Here is an 18807-nt window from a genome sequence, read left to right on the forward strand (position 1 = left end):
AAGTGCTTTATATATTATCTCATTTAATCTGTGAGATAGGTAATATTTTCATCCTCATGAAAAGACTGATGCTGAGGATGGTAAAATAGATTGTCCAAAGTCACACAAATATATGTTAGAGGCAGGGTTAGAACCCAAGCATTCAAGAGAGGAAGTCTCTAGGTTAGTCTTATAAGTACTCAAGATTCTAGGTACAAAGGTTATATATCCTACAACAGGGTATATACAGTGATAGACAGACCACATATCTGTTTTCCAGGGACAGGCTTAGCCGAATTCCAAGGAGTTCATCACTGTCGGCTATAGGGTCAGTCATGAATTTTTCAATGATTTTTCAGTCAAAGACCAAAAGTAAAAGATAGGCTGTAATCTGCGTTGGTGAAGAAATTACTCACACCAATAAAATTACTGATCCTTCAAGAATTGAAATAATAAGATCCAAAAATCTAATTGGTCACATTTTGTAGCAACCTTGGAAAACAAAACTAGCCAAAAAACAATGCCAAAACTAATAAACAATAAAAGAGCTCATTCCATATAAAGTTTCTGAATCCAGTGACATATTAGAAAACTAGCTTGTTCACCATCAAGGATATGTCCTGGGGGCAGCTGGGTGGCACAATGGCTAGAACACCGGCCCTGGAGTCAGAAGGACCTGAGTTCAAATCCAGCCTGAGACACTTAATAATTACCTAGCTATGTGATCTTGGGCAAATCACTTAACCCCACTGCCTCGCAAAAAACAAAAAAATAAAAAAAAAGAATATGTCCTGCTGAATATGTCTATATACAGAGGTTGTTTGTGCTAAGCACTGTTCTTCATAATACAAACACTAACAATAGGTAATGTTTATATCATGCTTACTTTGTTCTAGGGTCCAGTGCTAAATGCTTCTTTTCTTGGGCTGGGACTGCTTTTTAAAATGTGAACATTTTCTATTGATTTTTCCTATATCATAAAGCCATAGATAAGTAAAGAGAGCCCCTAGGGAGGGACAGTTGTTGCTCAAGATCCCTGAGCTATAAATCAGGACTTTTGGCTCTCAAAACATCATTCTAGTTGGTTTTGTTGGTTATATTGCATTAAACCAGGAATTTATAAGCACTTAAAAAAAAGTGAGCAAAAGACTGTGTATTCCCAATCTATGGAATTTACTACAGTTTACTCAAACCAACCTCCTTAGTCAACTATTAACTAAACAAAGGTTTAATTTAAAACTTTACGAAGTCAAATATTTGCACTAGCAATTCTACCATGGAAGATTCTAGTTTAATGAGAGTGGTACATCATCAAAAGATGAGGCAAAGGATGTAGCAGCAGGCAAAAACTGTTTTAGCACAGACACAGCAAAACTCTTTTATTGGGTGCCTATTACTTAGCATGGTCAAACACCAGATTAATTTGATCATGAAATTAGTTTGGGACACATCTTGGGGATGCATTCTTTAAAATAAGGCAGCAGTTTTCTAAGTAGTCTTCCTGCACCTTCCCCCTACTATTCAAGGGATTCACCAGGTCAAAATTGTTTTATACTAAGACATTTTAATTTTTTAAAGTTTCAATATAGTAAGTATCATAAGCTGTAACCAGAGACCAAAAACTTGAGACCTGCTTAAGACACCAGAGTCTGTAAAAGAAAGCAGTAGATAGCACCTAATTTCATTTCAATCTGTTCCCACTTCTGAGAAAACAGCCTATCAACAACAAAAAGAATACATGCACAGTGATTTTATTAGCCAAGTTCTCAAGAAAAAAGGATCTGATCAGACAGGAATGCAAAATTATTTCAAAATACATTCAACAATGCAAAGAATGCATTTCCAGTCTGACCCCATCATCTATTGTAAACTTGATTGTACTGATTATGGAATCCCAGAACAACTCTAATTTGCTAAGGATAAAAATGTTTTGCTCTGAGCCAGGTTCCTCAGCTCCAAATTTCACATTTGTAGAGGAGGGAAAGCAAGCTAAAAGTCAGAAAGAAACAAAAGAGAAGTTTTTTTAAGCATAACTGTCTTGAATTTAGATGAGAAATAGTGTATATCTGAACACTATTAATTAACATATTTAAGGGTTTTGAGAAAAATAAGGAGAGGTTAAAATGAAAAAAATAATTAGTGGGCACAGTAATTTGTTTTGTGAGAACAAAACCAGACCATCTAATACAATCTCTGTGGTTGAAAAAGGGATCCTTCTGCCTTTTTCTGCAAAGACAACACAACAGCATCACTGACATCTTCAAAGACATGAAATATGACAGTTTTTAATAATCAATAAGAATGACTACCTTGGGAGGAGCTTCGTCTGAGCCTCCTGAATCCCAGGACACTGTGACCTGCCTTCTGGATTCCATTCTCATTCGTTCTTCTTGCTGAAGCTTCTCCTCCTCCAGTATTGTACTAAGGAGACAATAAACTGAGTTAAGGAGAACTGACATTTGTATGTTAGCGAACTCTAAACCCCACCCTGAAAACCTCCTTAAGACAGTTTTCTCAAAGCCAGTATGCTCAGAGTAGCTGAAGGGAAAAATTAGGAAGGGATTCTTTAACAGTGGGCCAGTAGAAGAGGATCTCACACCAATCACATGGAGATTGTGGACTACCCTGGTTCTAAATAGGAGATTTTACTTAAAGCACAGGCATGGGGGTAAGCATGAGCTAACAAAGCAGATGGTGATAAGTAGGACTGGGGGGAGGGGGTACAAAGAATAACAAAATCTCTGCATTTAAAAATTCATTCTGTGCTTGTGGCAAAGTATAATTACCCAGAGAAATCCCAAGAAGCAATTTATCAAGCAGATACATGTCTAGAACCACTGATTCTTCATATGGAAAAAGTCTCTTTTACCAAACTCAGAAAGGTGAAAACAAAAGTATTAGTACCCCTATTGCGACCCACAATTAAGTTTCAGTTTAATTGGTTATCGAAACTTACCAAATACCTAACTACAGTTTTCCAGCTACATTTTCAATATAGTAATGCTCTTAACAAAAGAATAAATATATATACAATAGTATTTTCAATGATGGATTTAAAAAAATCTCTATGTTGTTTTAATTGGAGAAACATTCGTAAATAATATAGCAAGTTACTTACCAGATTCTTACTATTACAGTGGCTATTTGAAGTTCAACATTATATTACTGCCTCCTTCCTGTTCTGCTATGCAGATTATGAATCTTGGCTATCAGCCATCATTCAAACTACTTAGAATGCAGAAGTTCCAAATCTGTTCGATTCCCATAGTGTAGGAATTCTTTAAGGATCTCAGTAAAGACAGAGCTAGGCAAAACCTTCACTACAATAGTAAACAGTTCATTTCCTACATGTCTTAACACCAGTATGGTGGGGTTCTAATAATGAAGCTCATTGAAAGCTTATAACCTCCCATTTTATTGCACGAAACAACCACCCAGAATTACTCATGCAGAGTGAGCTCAGTTGTCCCAGAACCTCTTCTAATCTGGGAATTTGCCTGACTGTTTCCAAAATACATTCCTGCTTGACTGGAGGCTCTGCTGTGCCATTTCCTTCACAGACCAACACACACAGTCATCTTTTTAAATTGGGAAAAAAACCAAAAAGCAAAAGCCAAACCAGTCTATTAAAAATTACCATAGAAAAGGCAAACCCTGGGTATAGATATAAAACATATATTTCCCAAAGGAAAAAGGAGGGGTAGTATTCTATTAAAAGTGATTGATTAAATCCTATAGAACCAAAATTTGACTTAGCCAACGACTACCCAACTAACATTTCAGAGGAAACCTCTTCAAAAAAAGCACCCAGAAAATTATTGTCTCCCTGTTCCTGTCCAAGGAGTCTATCATCAGGAAAATAAATCCGCATTTCAGAAATTTAAGAGTTAAACAGCAACTTTTAAAGGAGGGATGTAGTCTAGCACAATACTGAAAAACTGTTACTAGTGACCAAAATACAAAAGGAAATGAATTTTTAATAATAAGCATACTGTATAAAAATGGAATTCATTGTATGCTTTAAGATGTTTTTTTTACATGTGATCCTTTGCTGTTGGGGCTGGTTGTCAGAATAATCAGAAAATAATACTCAGATAATAGTCAGAAATATTCAGAAAACAGTCTTGGCTGTTTTGCCATTATGTGAGGAACTATAGGAAATCAGAGAGAAAGAAGAACTTGAGGGGGATTGACATCTGAAGGGGAACATATGTTATTACACACACACAGAGACAAATGCCTCTCTGCCACACATAGAATGAGGTAAATGTTATTATATAGTTGAAAACCATAAATTCTTTGGTCTACCGTTACTAGTCCATAGTTGATATAGAATTTGTATTTTTGAGCTTCCCATCTACTTCCAAATCTAACTTCTCTTTCATCCTCTAGCTAGATATTGCTAACAAAGTCCTACTCAAAAGTTTCATTGTGACATGAAAATAATGCTAGGTTTCTAAAGATAATGCCAGTAGTATATAAGCCCTTACAGATTCTATTAGTCTCAAAAGTCTTCAAGTATAATTCTAAGATCAAACTGCTTCCTAGGGACCAAATTACCTAAGTATAGAGAGGCTCATCATCTAAGAAAATGACAACTAAGTAATGAAGTTTTGGTCCATGAGACAAAGGAAAAAAAAATGACTTCTGCAGTAACAGTGACAAGAATTTTAGAAGAGGGAGCAGAGTGCTAATGACCCATATACTTACTTTAAAATTTTATAAGAATACATGTGTATGGAGGAAGATGTCCTTGAAAAAGGAATAAGGGGATAGGCAGACATTTATAAACCATATCCTATAGGAGCTTATGTCTTTAAAGTCATACAGTTGATTGAAAAGTATAGTGGAAACAAGATTCCACTGTGTTCATTGTTAAGTGACTAAAATGGAACATGCTAGAACAGAACTAACTTTGATCATTGATCTTCTGATTATAAATATTAAGGATGATATCAAACAATGAAAGGGAAGCTTAGGTATATCCAGTATAGAGTCCAAATAAAAGAGGAATTCCCCAAAGATGAGGAGGGTCCCCAGAAACTCCTGTTTGAAGATAGCCTTGTGCTAACTGCAGTCAACTAAACAAGATCCTTAATTGTTCCAAACAGAGGAATACCTCTATAAATAAATGAAGTATGTATAGCTCTTGCTCAGTCTCTGATATGAATTTGAAAGGATAGTCCATAGAGATGGTCCATGAATACACATTAACTCAGAGAGATACTTTTAATGGATAATGAACAGGGCCACAAAGTAAGAGAGAGCTACACAAGAAGTCATTAGAAAATTATACTAATGGAAAAGATGGTATAATGAAAACAAGGGATTAAAAAGATATCTTAGCCAGCTTGCTGCAATAGTAGTCACATAATGTCAAGGAATCTAAAGCCACACTCCTATTATGCTGAGTGGACAGTATCTGACAATTTATAGGAGAATATAATCAAAGGTCCTAGTGGTAGGGAAGCTATGTGGTTCAATGGATGGAGTTTCAGGGCCTACAAGATTCATCTTCCTGAGTCCAAATCTGACCTTAGATACTTACTAGTTAAGTGATACCCTAGGCAAGACACTTGACCCTGTTTACCTTAGTTCCTCATCTGAGGAACTCATCTGAAAATTAAGGTGAAGAAGGAAATGGCAAACCACTCCAGCATCTTTGCCAAGAAAAATCCAAATGAGTCATGAAGAGTCTGATGACTAAAACAACCAAATGACAAGAATGCAGGCAAAAGTCACACAGGGGTATCTATCTATTCATGGGGTGTGATCAATATCACCAGAGGAAGTAGCCAAGTTGAGGCCATTACAATGTAGGGCTGAACTTTTCACTCATCCACATGTATTCTTCTCTGCCTTACTGACCAGTTACAGGTACTGCACATTAGTGAGTTGTAGTTAGTAATAATATTTGTAGCCATTGGGCACTGCGAAACGATTAGCTGATATAGATATCAAACTTGTGACCAGTCTATTCAAATATCAATTTTTGGATTAATGGCCCAGAGGAGATGAAATAAACAGACAAAGAATCTCAATTCCCCGGAGCTATAACTCTCCTCTACTCAAATGATAAATTTGAGGAATACAACCCACAGATTAAATTTGATGTTTCCACTTCTGAAAAATGTATAGGGGTAAGATAACTGGGCTAATATTTAAAAGATCCAGGTGCTTGTCCTGGTACTGCTATTAGCTATTTGTATGACTTTGGAAAAGTCGCTTAAATTGCACAAGCCTCACAGGGTAGTTGGGGGGAAAATACTTTGTAAACCTTAAAGTACTATATGTAAATTTGAGCTACTAAAAGTATTAATATAAGCTTCAATTACATATGATTAATCCCTAGCCATAAGTAGTCTCAATCAAGACCTTTCCTGTGAACATTTCATTAAGGACTTGGCCCAGACTGACCTCTTCCTATTCTGACATCCAGAATGCTAGTGCTTAATTTTAATACTTTATCAGATATTAAAGATCACAGTAATTAAACTGATCCATTGATCTTATCTTCCCAATACTACTGTCAAGTCCTTCAAGTCAAGGATCATAGACAATAATAATTCAGAAGTGGAAGCAGCCTTGGAGATTATTCAGTTCAATTCCCAGAGAGACTAAAGGATTTTTTCAAATTTGCACAATTATTTAGTGGTAGAGTCAGTATCATAACTCAGATTTTTCCTCCTGAGCCTAAGGTAATTTTTAACACCTTCATTTGGAACCTGATGTTAAAGACATTGCCTGCCAGGCACTGATTTACTACATCAATGAGGGGATCAAAAATGAGTGATGTGGAACAGCTGGATTTAGGACTTCATGATGATACTGTAGGCATTTTTGAAGGATGCAAATACTATCTCTGTCCTTTGATGTGTCCTTAAGCACAGACCCTTCTCTTCAAGACACTGTTCCAAGATCAAGACCCCCTTTCATTATATTGTGACTGTAGGACAAACTATAGTAATGGGTGGAAGTTGCAGAAAGATTTTCATCAGATATAAGGAAACATTTCCCAACATTCAGAACAAAGGTTTCATAAGTTGCTCCTTTCTGTTTCTTCCCCCAAAAGAAATCTTCACTGAAGTAAAGGATAGATATATTTAGTGGAATTCCTATTCAAGCATGAGTTAGATCAGATGAACTGAGTCACTGGGATTCTACTTTAGAATCCTATTGGATCCATAATGTCCATGCCAGCATACAACAGACAAGATAATAAATACATGTCAGTTGCTGACAAGAGCTGTAAAATTGGTATAATCATTTTGGAAAGTGTTTTCACAACAGCCAATAAAAGATATATAATTCTTCTACCCCACTACTAGAATTTCTTTTTAAGGAATTTATTAAAAGAGCAGGGGGTATGAAGGGAGAAGCAGTGTCTGAATAAAATACACATTAACAGTATTATTTGTAGCAGTAAAGAACCAGAAACAAAGTTTTATGTCCAGTAAGCATGGATTAACAAACTGTAATATATCAGTACAAAAGCATATGTCTGTAGTAGAATAAATCACAAAATTATAAAGAAATAAGAAGTTATGAAGTAATACATAATGAAAAAAAGCTATATACACAATGACTAGTTAAAAATAAGCTCAATAAATTCTGATAAAAAGAAGATAAAGAGCTCAGAAGGAGATGGTCAAGAATGCAACTTTTTCCCCTTAGACTGAATATTTTGAAGTTCAAAGTATTAGGTATGTTTTTGTTCATTTATTTTATTTGCTTGATCTTTTACAGTAATGATTATTAAATACTGAATCATTTAATTTGTTGTAAAACTTTACTTTAGAATTTTAAACAAATACATATATATTGAACTAAATAATTCTCATCTTCCAGGAAAATTAGTGTATAGAGTAAATCACACATGTTTAGGTTTATTCTCTGTGCTTCATTTGTACTACTCCTTCACCAAAAATAAAATGTAAAAATGTCTTAGAGAAATTTTAATCATTGCTGAACAGCAAAGAATATAAATAACTCACAAAAATGTCTTTGTTTTTACAATGGGAAGATTATTCCATAGAAGGAGTAAAGAATACAAGAAGAGATATTCCCGACCTTTTCCTCTCTCCAGCTGCTGAAGAACCTAAAGCAGTTATTTAAAATGTGCAGATGGTCAAAGGGGTCAGATTTAAGCATACTTTCCCAAACTACAAATATTTTTAGCAACAATAAGCTTAGGAAATATTTCTATTCCAAACTTTTGCTGTAGAATAATGAAACTTCATATTTTCTAGAATGAAGGAGGGTTTTTTTCTTTTCTTAAATTTCCTTAGCTCAATCAACAAAAGACAGAACATATGAGAAGATTTATTTTGTCCAACAATTGCTAATACACTTGGGAAGTTTTCTGTGGAATTGTAAAATATTTATGAGCCAAAAATAAAGAATAATGAGATGAGGGAAAGAATTCTATATTAAAATTTTTAAAACCTTGGTCTACACAAAAAAGCAACTCACCCAAACACTTTTACAATACAAAAAAGGCAAATCAAATAAATTAAAGATTTCAGGTAAGATACAAATAAATTCACCCTGCATCCCTTAGTAATGGAACAAATGCATGATTTTTATTCTCCTACACCATAAGAGACTTTCTGTCTCTCTGGGTTCATAGCCTTTAGCAGTTAATGCACAAGAAGCTTTAGCAAATTTCTGTTGCTGTAGCAATGATAAGAGTTTTTATTATAGACTACTTTGAAGGCAAATGAGTAGTTATAAAAAGGGACAGTACAATAATTTATTTTTTTCCAAAAGCATTGGTCTGAGATATGAATTTTGAAAAATCTGAAAGGGGATAAATGTTACACATACCCATATACTTCTCTCTGTGTGTGTTTATATGTGTATAGTTAAGCAATCCTATGTTTCATTTTGTGCATTTAAAAATATTATTCTGAGAAAGGGTCTACAAGTTTTACTAGCCTGCCAAAAGGTTCCATGATACAAATTCCTGTATTATATGGTCTCTAAGATCCATTTGAACCTTAACAGTCCATAAGTCTGGACTAATGTAGTAGTTTTTAATCAATGAATTAAAAAATCAATAGATATTTATTAAGTGCCTATCTTGTACCAGCTAGGAGTCCAGTAGATAAGAGTACTGGTCCTGGAATCAGGAGCTGAGTTCAAATATGAACTCTGACTCATTTTTGTTAATTTTTTTGTTAATTTATTTTTTTTTCAGCCTCTGACTCTTGACACTTCCTAGCTGTGTCATCTTGGGCAAGTCACTTAACCTCAACTGGCTCATATCCAGGGCCAGTTCTGACCATGATGGCTCCAGAGGAAAAAAAGTGAGACTGGTGACTTTGCATAGCACACACCACTCACTCAAATCCAATTCATCAGCATGTGCATGCCATGACATCCACTCCCTGATTTCAGGTCTTCTTTGAGAATGAAGGACCAACAACAACAACAACAACAATGTTGTGACAACTACTGTCTCAAGTGCTGAGAATGTAAGAACAAGCAAAAGACAGACTCTGACTCAAGGAACTTAAACAAATATGTACAAGCAAACTACCTGTAGGATAAGTAGGAAAGAATTAATACTTGAATAAGACGTGGGAAAGGTTTACTATACAAGATGGGATTTTAATTGGAACTTAAAGGAAACTACAAAAGCCAGCATGAGGAGGGAGGGAGAGCATTCCTAGCATGGAGACAGACAGAAAAAATTCTTGCAGTCAAGAGATATTGTGGAGGCTTTTGTCACTAGAGTGAAGAGTAAGGTGTCAGAAGACTGGAAAAGAAAGGAGCTAGGTCATAAGAGTTTTAAATACAGAGGATATTATATTTGATCTTGGAGTTGATAGGGAGCCACTGAATTTACTGAAAAGAGAAGTGGCATGGTCAGATGTGAACTTTAGGAAAATCACTATGATGGCTGAATGAAGAGTTCAGTGGGAAGAGACTTGGGGCAGGCCAGGACAAAGGGGTGTGGTATTTATGAGATGTCCAAAAGGTGAAATTAATAGGCCTTGAAATCTAGAACTAGAAGGAATCCAGGTTGATTCCTAGGTTGTGAGCCTGAGGGACTGGAAGGATGATGTTCCCCTCTACAGTAATAGGGAAGTTAAAAAGAAGGGAATGTTTAGGGGAAAAGTTAATAATTTTTGTTTTTAGACATGTTTAGTTTAAGATATCTACTGAATATACAGTTTGAAATGTCTGAAAGACTATTGTAGTGTAGTCTATTACTTCATTTGGAGTGTGAAATGTGAATTTTAATTCTGCAAAAGAAAGTGAGGTTAATAATAAAATCTGCTTTGGAGCACAAAATTAGTAAAGGCTAATAGCTTCTAAAACTAGTTGGAAAGTATCCAGAAAGAACAGCACCAGTGAAACTGGGGGGAGGGTGAGAGGTTAAAAAAAAAGCCAATAGGGAAGTAGGGAAATTTGTTTGAACAAGTTTGTGGGAATAGCAGTTCTGAAACATGATCTTCTATAACTATTCATCATTGCCTCATCGTTGTGGAATTGGGTTTTCTAAAGAAAGAGCATTTTTGCAGAGTGGAAATCAAGACCTCAGATAAAGCTGGAGATAGTATAGCAAGAAGCTACTACTAAAGAGCTCACACTCACAAACCAAGGGGGGTCATTTTCCTTTTGTCCAGAAACTTAAGAGATTAGTGAACTACTTACTTAGGTTCCTACAAATAATGCAAAAATTACATTTTACTCTTCCCTGTACTATGGAAGGTATTCTAAACTATAGAGAATAAGGTTCACAACTGTGAACTTCAAGAAAAGTAAGATTCTTGAATGGTTGCTGTACTCTTGGCAAAGGCATCCTGGTATTAATGGAAAAATCACTGGACTCAAAGTCAGAAAAACTCATTTAAAAGTCAGTTAAGATAATAATGCATAGTTCTAATAAGGTTTGCAAAATATATCTCGCATAAAAACCTGTGCAGTTTATGACACAAATATCAACAATTTGATTTTTATATACAAAGGTTGATCTAATTTTTAATCCTTTGTTGAATAATAATATCTAGCATTTAAATAGCACTTAAAATTTTGCAAAGTGTTCCACAAATATTATCTCATTTTATTCTCATAACAACCCTTAATTGTAGGTGACAGTATTATCTCCATCTAAAGATGAAGAAACTGAGGTTAACTGACTTGTCTTGGGGCAACAAAGTTAATATATCTGAGGCAGGCTTCAAACTCAGGTCTTCTCAACTCCAGATCTAGTAATTCATTCACTCTGCTACCAATAATTGTTTATTGAATATATAGTTTATCACACTGTGGCTTATAAAGGATTTTCAGAAAAACCATTTTTGGGGGGGATGGGGAATAAAAGGCTTGAAGTTTTTATGATTGAATGATTAATAAATTTTTGTAAATGTGCCACGTTAAAGCTGAGATATGTGTATTCTTTGAATTCCCATATTAAAATCAGCAGAGCTCTATCATATCTATATTTTAAAAAATTCTATTAAAATTCTTAATTTTGTTCTTATTTTCCTATATTTGCCTAGCTCTGAAAGTATCACAATCTATTTCTCCCTGAACCTTGTTGGCTTTTCCTTTAAGAATTTAGATACAATGTCACTTGGTACATAGATTTTAAGTAATATTAACACAGTGTCATCTTTTTATGCAACTGTTTGACCTGAAATAATGATTGTTTTTTTAGTTGAGTTGAAGTACAAAAGATTTTTGCTCCATCTCGTTATATTAACTCTGAATGAATTTTTGTTTCATGTATTTCTTTTAAATACAATAGTGTAGGCAAAATATTTTTATGGGTGATCATTACTTATGGGTTATAATCATTACTTATGTGTTTTTCTCCGTCCTGTGTTCTTCTAAGTTTTCCTCTCTTCGCTCCCAGTCCCTCTTGACAAAGAAGAAGAAAGTGGCGAGAGTAGTGAGTTCATCAGTAAAAATTATTTTTTTTCTAATCTTCAGTATGTACTTCAGTCTTTCATCTTGTCTATGTCATTTTTTCATAACAATGGTTAGCAGCTGTTTCACCCCCACTGTTTCTCTCACTCTTCTTTCAATAATTAAGGTCATTTTGCAGCATCAGTTCTTGGAGCCATCTTCCACTTTTACTGGTTTCTTTCTTTGTGCTCTGGTATTTCAGATCCTTTTTGACTATACACTTGAAATACTTAACTTCCTAACCCCAAGTGCTGCTGGAGTAGCTCTTCTGGCAGTCCCTCAAGTGAGTAGTTTAAGAGACAACTTCAGAAAAGTTTCCTGATTCTCCATCCATGTAGGTGTTACTCAAGACTTTGTCTCTTCTTATTTCTCTAAATATACTCACATTCAGCAATAATCCCAAAAGTTTCTTCAGATCAATTATGATCTCTCAGGAAATAATTCCAAGGTCTATGTATCCAGTCCCAGCATCTCTTCTGAGTTTCAGTCACTTATCAACTGCCTTTTGGATATCTGGAACTGGAACCAGATACATTTTTTCCCCTCTTTGACTTGCCCAAGGCAACAAATTTAAGTATTAAGTATCTAAGGTCAAATTTGAACTCAGGTCTTCCTGACTCCAGGGCCAGTGCTCTATCCACTGCGACATTTAGCTGCCTGCCCCCCCGCCAAGAATTTCAGACAATGTCTAAAATAGAATTTGTTAACTCTCCCTTTGCATAATATTTATCCTTAAAAACCACAATGTCAGAGAGCAGCAAAACACATGTATGGAGGGCTCAGTCTCGTTTTATCTGATCAAGGTCAAACACCCTGGGAGAGTCCAGTGTCAGGAGAAGCATGAACATATGACCCTACTGTTACAAAACAAAATCTTCTCAAAATGACTGCTTGTCTCACTGTAGTGCCTCACACAGAACAGTTGTTTAATAAATTCCTTTTGATTAACTGACAAGAGGGAGAGCTAAGGGCAAGGTGACAGGTGAGGTGAGTTTTGCACTAGTTGAAAATTTGTAGACCTAAAGAATGATGATTAATAGAGAGCAACAGAAACTAACCAGTGGTGTCAGTCAAATTCATGTAGAAACAGATTCCTGAGGCAGTATGCTGACTTTGAAAACCTCAAATTAACATTATCTATGCTGTATTATATTTTTATTTACTTTGTTGAACATTTTTCAATTTTGTTTAATGTGGTTCAGGCCTCAAAGCAACCTTTAACTTAAGTGATGTCTTTTATGCCATCCAATAGGACTCTGTTCCCGACTGTATTTTGTTCAATGATTTTCCTGATACTAAATAGCTAACATCATGGATTACAGAATTCAGATTCAAATAAATCTTAATATGTTAAAATGATTAAGTTTATTAGGAGATTAATAGTAGACAATACATGACCCTGAGAGATTCAAGTACTGAAGTAGATTACAAGCTTGATAGGAGTCAGTGATGTGAATTAGGGGAAAATCACCACTGTCTTTGAGAAACTGAGGGGCTATCATGAGGAAGAGAAATGAGATTTCTTTAAAAGATTCAGTCCCAGGGAAGGAATTAAGAGCAGTGAATGAGAGTTTTAAAGTAACAGATTTTGCGTCACCCAAGGATAGCAGCAATATTAGGGGATCTCGATGAATTGAGATTGATATCATTGCAAGTGTTCAGCAAGCACTAGCTAGAACAGCTGGAGAGAGGATTCCTTCTCCAAATTTGGGATATTTCTGAAGTGAATGGAAAAACAATTTCCTTAAGTCTCAGTTTCTTCATTTGTAAAATGCAAATAATCACCTCTCCTCTACCCACCCCAAAGAACTATTGTGAGGAAATCACCCAATGAACAACAAACTATTTTTATAAATGCTTTTATAATTTTATAAATTATTAACTTAAACTATCTCATTATATAACTGAGAAAATTGAGGCTGAGAAGTTGTTATTGTTGCTTGTCCTTCATTCTCGAGGAAGACCATGATACCATGACAAGCAAGTGAATTGAATTTAAGTAACAGAGGGTTGTGCAAGTAAGTCACTAACCTCACTTTCTCCTCCAGGGTCATTTGGGTCCAGTGGCCAAAACATATATATTATTAGAAATTCAGAAAGGAGTTCAGTGTAAAACTCCTTTCAGTGTAAAGGTTGAAAGAGGGGCAAATTATTTAATCTAAGTAGAATGAAAAGCTAGGCTCCTAGTTGTCTCAATATTCTTATTAATGTGATGGAGAGAAGCCTAGACAACTGCTAAAATAGAGGCATGTATGTGGGCAAAGTACAAAGGCAGGAGAAGTTAATGAAGGGTAACAATTTATTGAAATTGCTTGGATAGTAAACCACATACCATAAATCTGACAAGGGTCAGTGGTCTGTAGACTACTGTGCCACCTAGCTGCCTCACTTTTTTCTCAATCCTTTTTCTAGCTTTTGACACTATTAGCCTCTCCTGGATATTTTTTCCTCTTTAGATTTTAATAGAAAACTTTGCTGATTCTCTATCCATGTAGGTGTTACTCAAGACTTTGTCTCTTCTTATTTCTATAAATATGCTCACATTCAGCATAATCCCAAAAGTTTCTTCAGATCAATTATGATCTCTCAGGAAATAATTCCAAGGTCTATGCATCCAACATCTCTTCTGAGCTTCAGTCATTTATTAACTGCCTTTTGGATATCTGGAACTGGATGGTCCCACATGCATTTCCTCCCCCCCTCTTCTTTTTTTTTTGTTTTTTTTTTTTGCAAGGCAATGGGATTAAGTGACTTGCCCAAGGTCACAAAACTAAGTAAGTATTAAGTATCTGAAGTCAAATTTGAACTCGGTCTTTCTGACCCCAGGGCCAGTGCTCTATTCACTTTGCCATCTAGCTTCCCCCCCCATCAAGCATTTCAGATAATGTCTAAAATAGAATTTGTTAAGTCTCCCACTCTCTCACTTCCCCATTAGGATAGAAGGTACTACTAAGCTCCTACTCAACCTGACTTGTAATCTCAGTGCCATCTTGGGCTCCTCATTCTGATGCACCCTATACAAACAAGCATTTGTCCTAAATTGTTGTTTCTACCTCACAATTTCCACATATGTCTTCTATATCATTTACACAGCTATAACCCTAATCTAAAGCTCTCATTAGCTCACATTTAGACTACTTAAACAGCTTTCAAAGTAGTCTCCCTGCCTCAAGTCTTTCCCTACTCCAAAGTATCTGTCAAGATGATTTTTCTAAAGCTTGGGTTTGAGGATCTCACCCCTGCTCAATGAACTCTAGACTCTCTATTAACTCCTCTATAAACTCCCGTTTGACATTTAAAACTCTTCATAATCTGGGCCCTTCCTATTTTTCCAGTTTTCTTATACTTTATTCTCTTGCATGCATTCTATGATTTAGTAATAGCATGTTACTTGTAGATTCTCAAACACAATACTTCATCATTCTGATCCTTATAATTTTGCACTGGCTACACCAAGAGTAAAATTCTTGGCCCCCTCCTCTAAATTTCCTTGAATTACTTAAAAATCAGTTCAAGTCCCACCTTTTGAAGAACTTTTCTGGATCCTCTAGTTGCTAATAGCCTTTTATCTACTTTGTAAATATCTTCTATGTATCTAGTGACTTTTAGGTTGTGTTTCTCATTAGAATGTAAGGTCCTTAAAAATAAGGTATTACTTTTGACTTTCTTTGTATCCTGAGGGCTTAGCATTTTGTTTAGCAAATAGTAAGCTTGTTGATTATGTGAATAAGTTTAAATGTAGGTTGACTATTAAATTGAGGAGTGTCATTTATAGTTCAAATGAAGGGATGCTAGTGCCATAAAAACTGTCAGATGGATATGTGGTATTTTTTTGGGAGAAAGATTATAATAGAGAAATAGGGAAATAAGGTTATTTGAGACTTGATTTAAGGAACTTGGTTTAGCTAGAAGAAGGTATGGAGCTTTAATACTGTCTTGATTACCTGAAGGGCTATCAAGTAGAAAATGGACTATACTTATTCTGCTTGATTTCAGAGGAAAGAAGTAAAGAGCAATGGATAAAAGTTTCAGAGATACAAATTTGGGAGCAAGGAAAATTTTCCTACCAATCTGAGCTTTTCAAAGGGGGAATGGGTTGTTCCTACTGATTTCCCATTACCAGATGTCTTTAAGTGCAAGTTTCACAATCACATGTTATGTATATGTAGAGGATTCTCATTCAGGTTTAGAATGGACTAAATAATCTTCCCACTCTGGGATTTCTGAAGTATGGGAAATCATAAGTATCACAAGAAAAGGTAACAAAGAGATATAGATATATAAGAAATATATAAGGAATTCTGATACCACCTTGGAAAGGAATTTGGATGCAGAACAAAATCACTTTTCACTTTTCAATTACAGAATAAAACAAACAACTTCATGCCATGGATCAGACTTTGAGTTACCAGTTTAAGAAGTCCAAATTCTCACTTTAATTAAAAAAGGGATCAAAGATTGTTTCTGAAAACTAGGATGAGAATTGGTTCCCAAGTTTGGTTTCTAGCACTAGGAATTAGTAATAAGAACAACCAGAAAAAGGGCCTATTTGTATTGACATTTATAGCTCCAAGTTAATAAAAATTATAGAAAGTTCTTAAAATTAATTAACCTCCTTCTCCCTTCTAAAAAAACTCCCAATCAAACCTGACCTTGTCCTGCCAATTACCATTGTATAACTGAGTATATCATTTAACCTGTTTCTCAGTTTTCCACTCTATAAAATGAGGATAATAAGCTCTCCTCATTGGGATTGAAAAAAGCACATTTTAAACTTTAAAACATTAAAAAAAGTAGGGGATAGTTTTAACTTGAGTGAAAAATTATTTACTACCTAAATGAATAGCCAATCATTAAAATATGGTCAAAATGATTTCAGCACGTGAAAACAATGCAGATGATGTCATCATGAAGAAACACATGAAAAAGGCTGTAAAAGATACTGCACAATGAATAAACAAAGTTAAGACAATCCTATTACACATTTACAATGATTAAGTGAAATAATCTTAAGTATCATGAGAGGCTGTAGTGTTTGTCATAGATATTTTCATTTTTGTTATAGATTAATGTTTTCATAAAAGTAGACTTATTTTAAAGGTGATTAAACACCCTGATATTTCAATAGATGAGACTCATGATTTCATTGGCATTTATACTTTCTTAGCACTCCTGAAGGTCCTCAGTGTCTTAGGAGGAATCAATAAAGTATTGGGGATACAACAAAAGCAAAATAGACTAGGCCCTCAAGAAGTTTATATTCTAATGGGGAAGGACCACACGTACAAACTATGAGACATATAAAAATTAACACTGAATTGGGACAGCACTTCTAGCATTGGGGGGAAAGGGGAAGAAATTAAAAAAAAACAACAAACTTCCTTCAGAATGTTTAGCTTGAGTTGAAGCTAGAAGAAATCAAAGGATTCCAAGGAACTGTATGAGGAGGGACAGGATTCCATCTTAAAACTCAGTATGTCCAAGCTCATAATGTTTCATGAGTTGGGAAGATTGAACAAGTTCATTACCCCAGTGATAAGAGTCTGAACTTAGATATGCAGAATTCTGGTGAGATCACAATCAAAGTCTAGCTTGGTCGAACTGGTCAGAGTTTGCCCTGCTCTGGCATAGGTGTCAAGAATCTGGGGTTAACTCTATACATTGAGGAGGTTTTAGTGTAAGACTTTAAGAATATGATTAAATTTGTTTTGTTACTTTAACTAAATCTATGATCTCATCACCGCAGGCACTCCCTCAAAAGGGGGAAAATCACAACTGATCCATACCCGTGTAAATATTTGTATATAAACATATCACTACTCAAAGTGTAGATGGTATTCCTTGGGAACTCTTGACATTAATGGGTATCAATGTAGCCTATAGATTGCCTCTTGGGTCAATCCCAAGCTTAATCTTTTTTTTTTTTTTCCCAAATGAAAGTCCTCTCAAAACAAGCCAATTATCCTGGCCTACTACCTACAACTTTCCTTCTCTGGACTAAAAACATTCCTAGTTCCCTAAAACCATCCTTATAGGTCATGTTCATGAAGTTCTTTAGCATCTTAGATGATCTGCAATTTATCATTAGCCTGTTTAAAAGCTGGTACCAAACTGAACATCATACTGCCAATCTTAAGGGAGAACAGGGTGAAGCACTGGGATGTCCATTAAATCTTTTGGCTACGACATAATACTGTTAACATATAAGAAGTTTGTAGCCCACTAAAACTTCCAGGTCGTTCTTAATTCAACAGGTGCAAAATAATTCTATGGGATTATTTTAGTTTGCATTTCTCTGATTAATGTTAAATTTAAACAATCTTCTAGGTAACTATAGTATTTACATGTTCTCTCTGACAACTATTTGTCTTCTTCCAAACAAAAGTAACCAAATATTGGCTAACTGAATATTGCTTTGGCAGAAAAAAATTTATCTTTGCACATTTGATTTGTATTATACAATAATGCAATAATATGTAATACTGTTTTTTTTTACAAGGCAATGGGGTTAAGTGACTTCCCCAAGGTTACACAGCTAGGCAATTAGTTAGTGTCCAAGTTTGGATTTGAACTCCGGTCCTCCTGACTCCAGGACCAGTGCTCTATTCACCATGCCACTGAGCTGCCCCCAGTAATGTGGTTTGTAAATAAAAAAACTAAAATTTAGCTTGATATATAGCCATATACATATATATGTATACATATATATACATATACATATACATATATATACATATACATATATATATATAATATATATATATGTATATATATAGTTACTTTAAAGGAAAAATCAACTTTTTCTAAACCTTGAGTTGTTAAATGTCTTAAAGTTAATATATATAATGGGTCTTATGTTTTCTTTATTCCAGGTCAGCTTCTTAAGTTCTTTCCTCTTAAAACTATTCA

The 18807-nt window shown here is 35.0% G+C and overlaps 1 protein-coding gene across 9 annotated transcripts in view; it reads right to left on the reverse strand.

Annotated features, from left to right (window-relative positions):
- PTK2 (protein tyrosine kinase 2) overlaps positions 1-18807 on the reverse strand; it is a 420621-nt gene that overhangs the window by 70974 nt on the left and 330840 nt on the right. For 8 of the 9 annotated variants that reach the window (XM_074202742.1, XM_074202744.1, XM_074202735.1 and 5 more), the window contains one exon: positions 2289-2400. In XM_074202742.1, the coding sequence (XP_074058843.1) occupies positions 2289-2400 (112 nt within the window). Of the gene's footprint in view, positions 1-2288; positions 2401-3097; positions 15682-18807 lie in introns of those variants that run through there. The other variant, XM_074202743.1, reaches the window with a different exon arrangement.

This window comes from Macrotis lagotis, chromosome X (genome assembly GCF_037893015.1).
Source record: "Macrotis lagotis isolate mMagLag1 chromosome X, bilby.v1.9.chrom.fasta, whole genome shotgun sequence".
Lineage (NCBI taxonomy): Eukaryota > Metazoa > Chordata > Mammalia > Peramelemorphia > Peramelidae > Macrotis > Macrotis lagotis.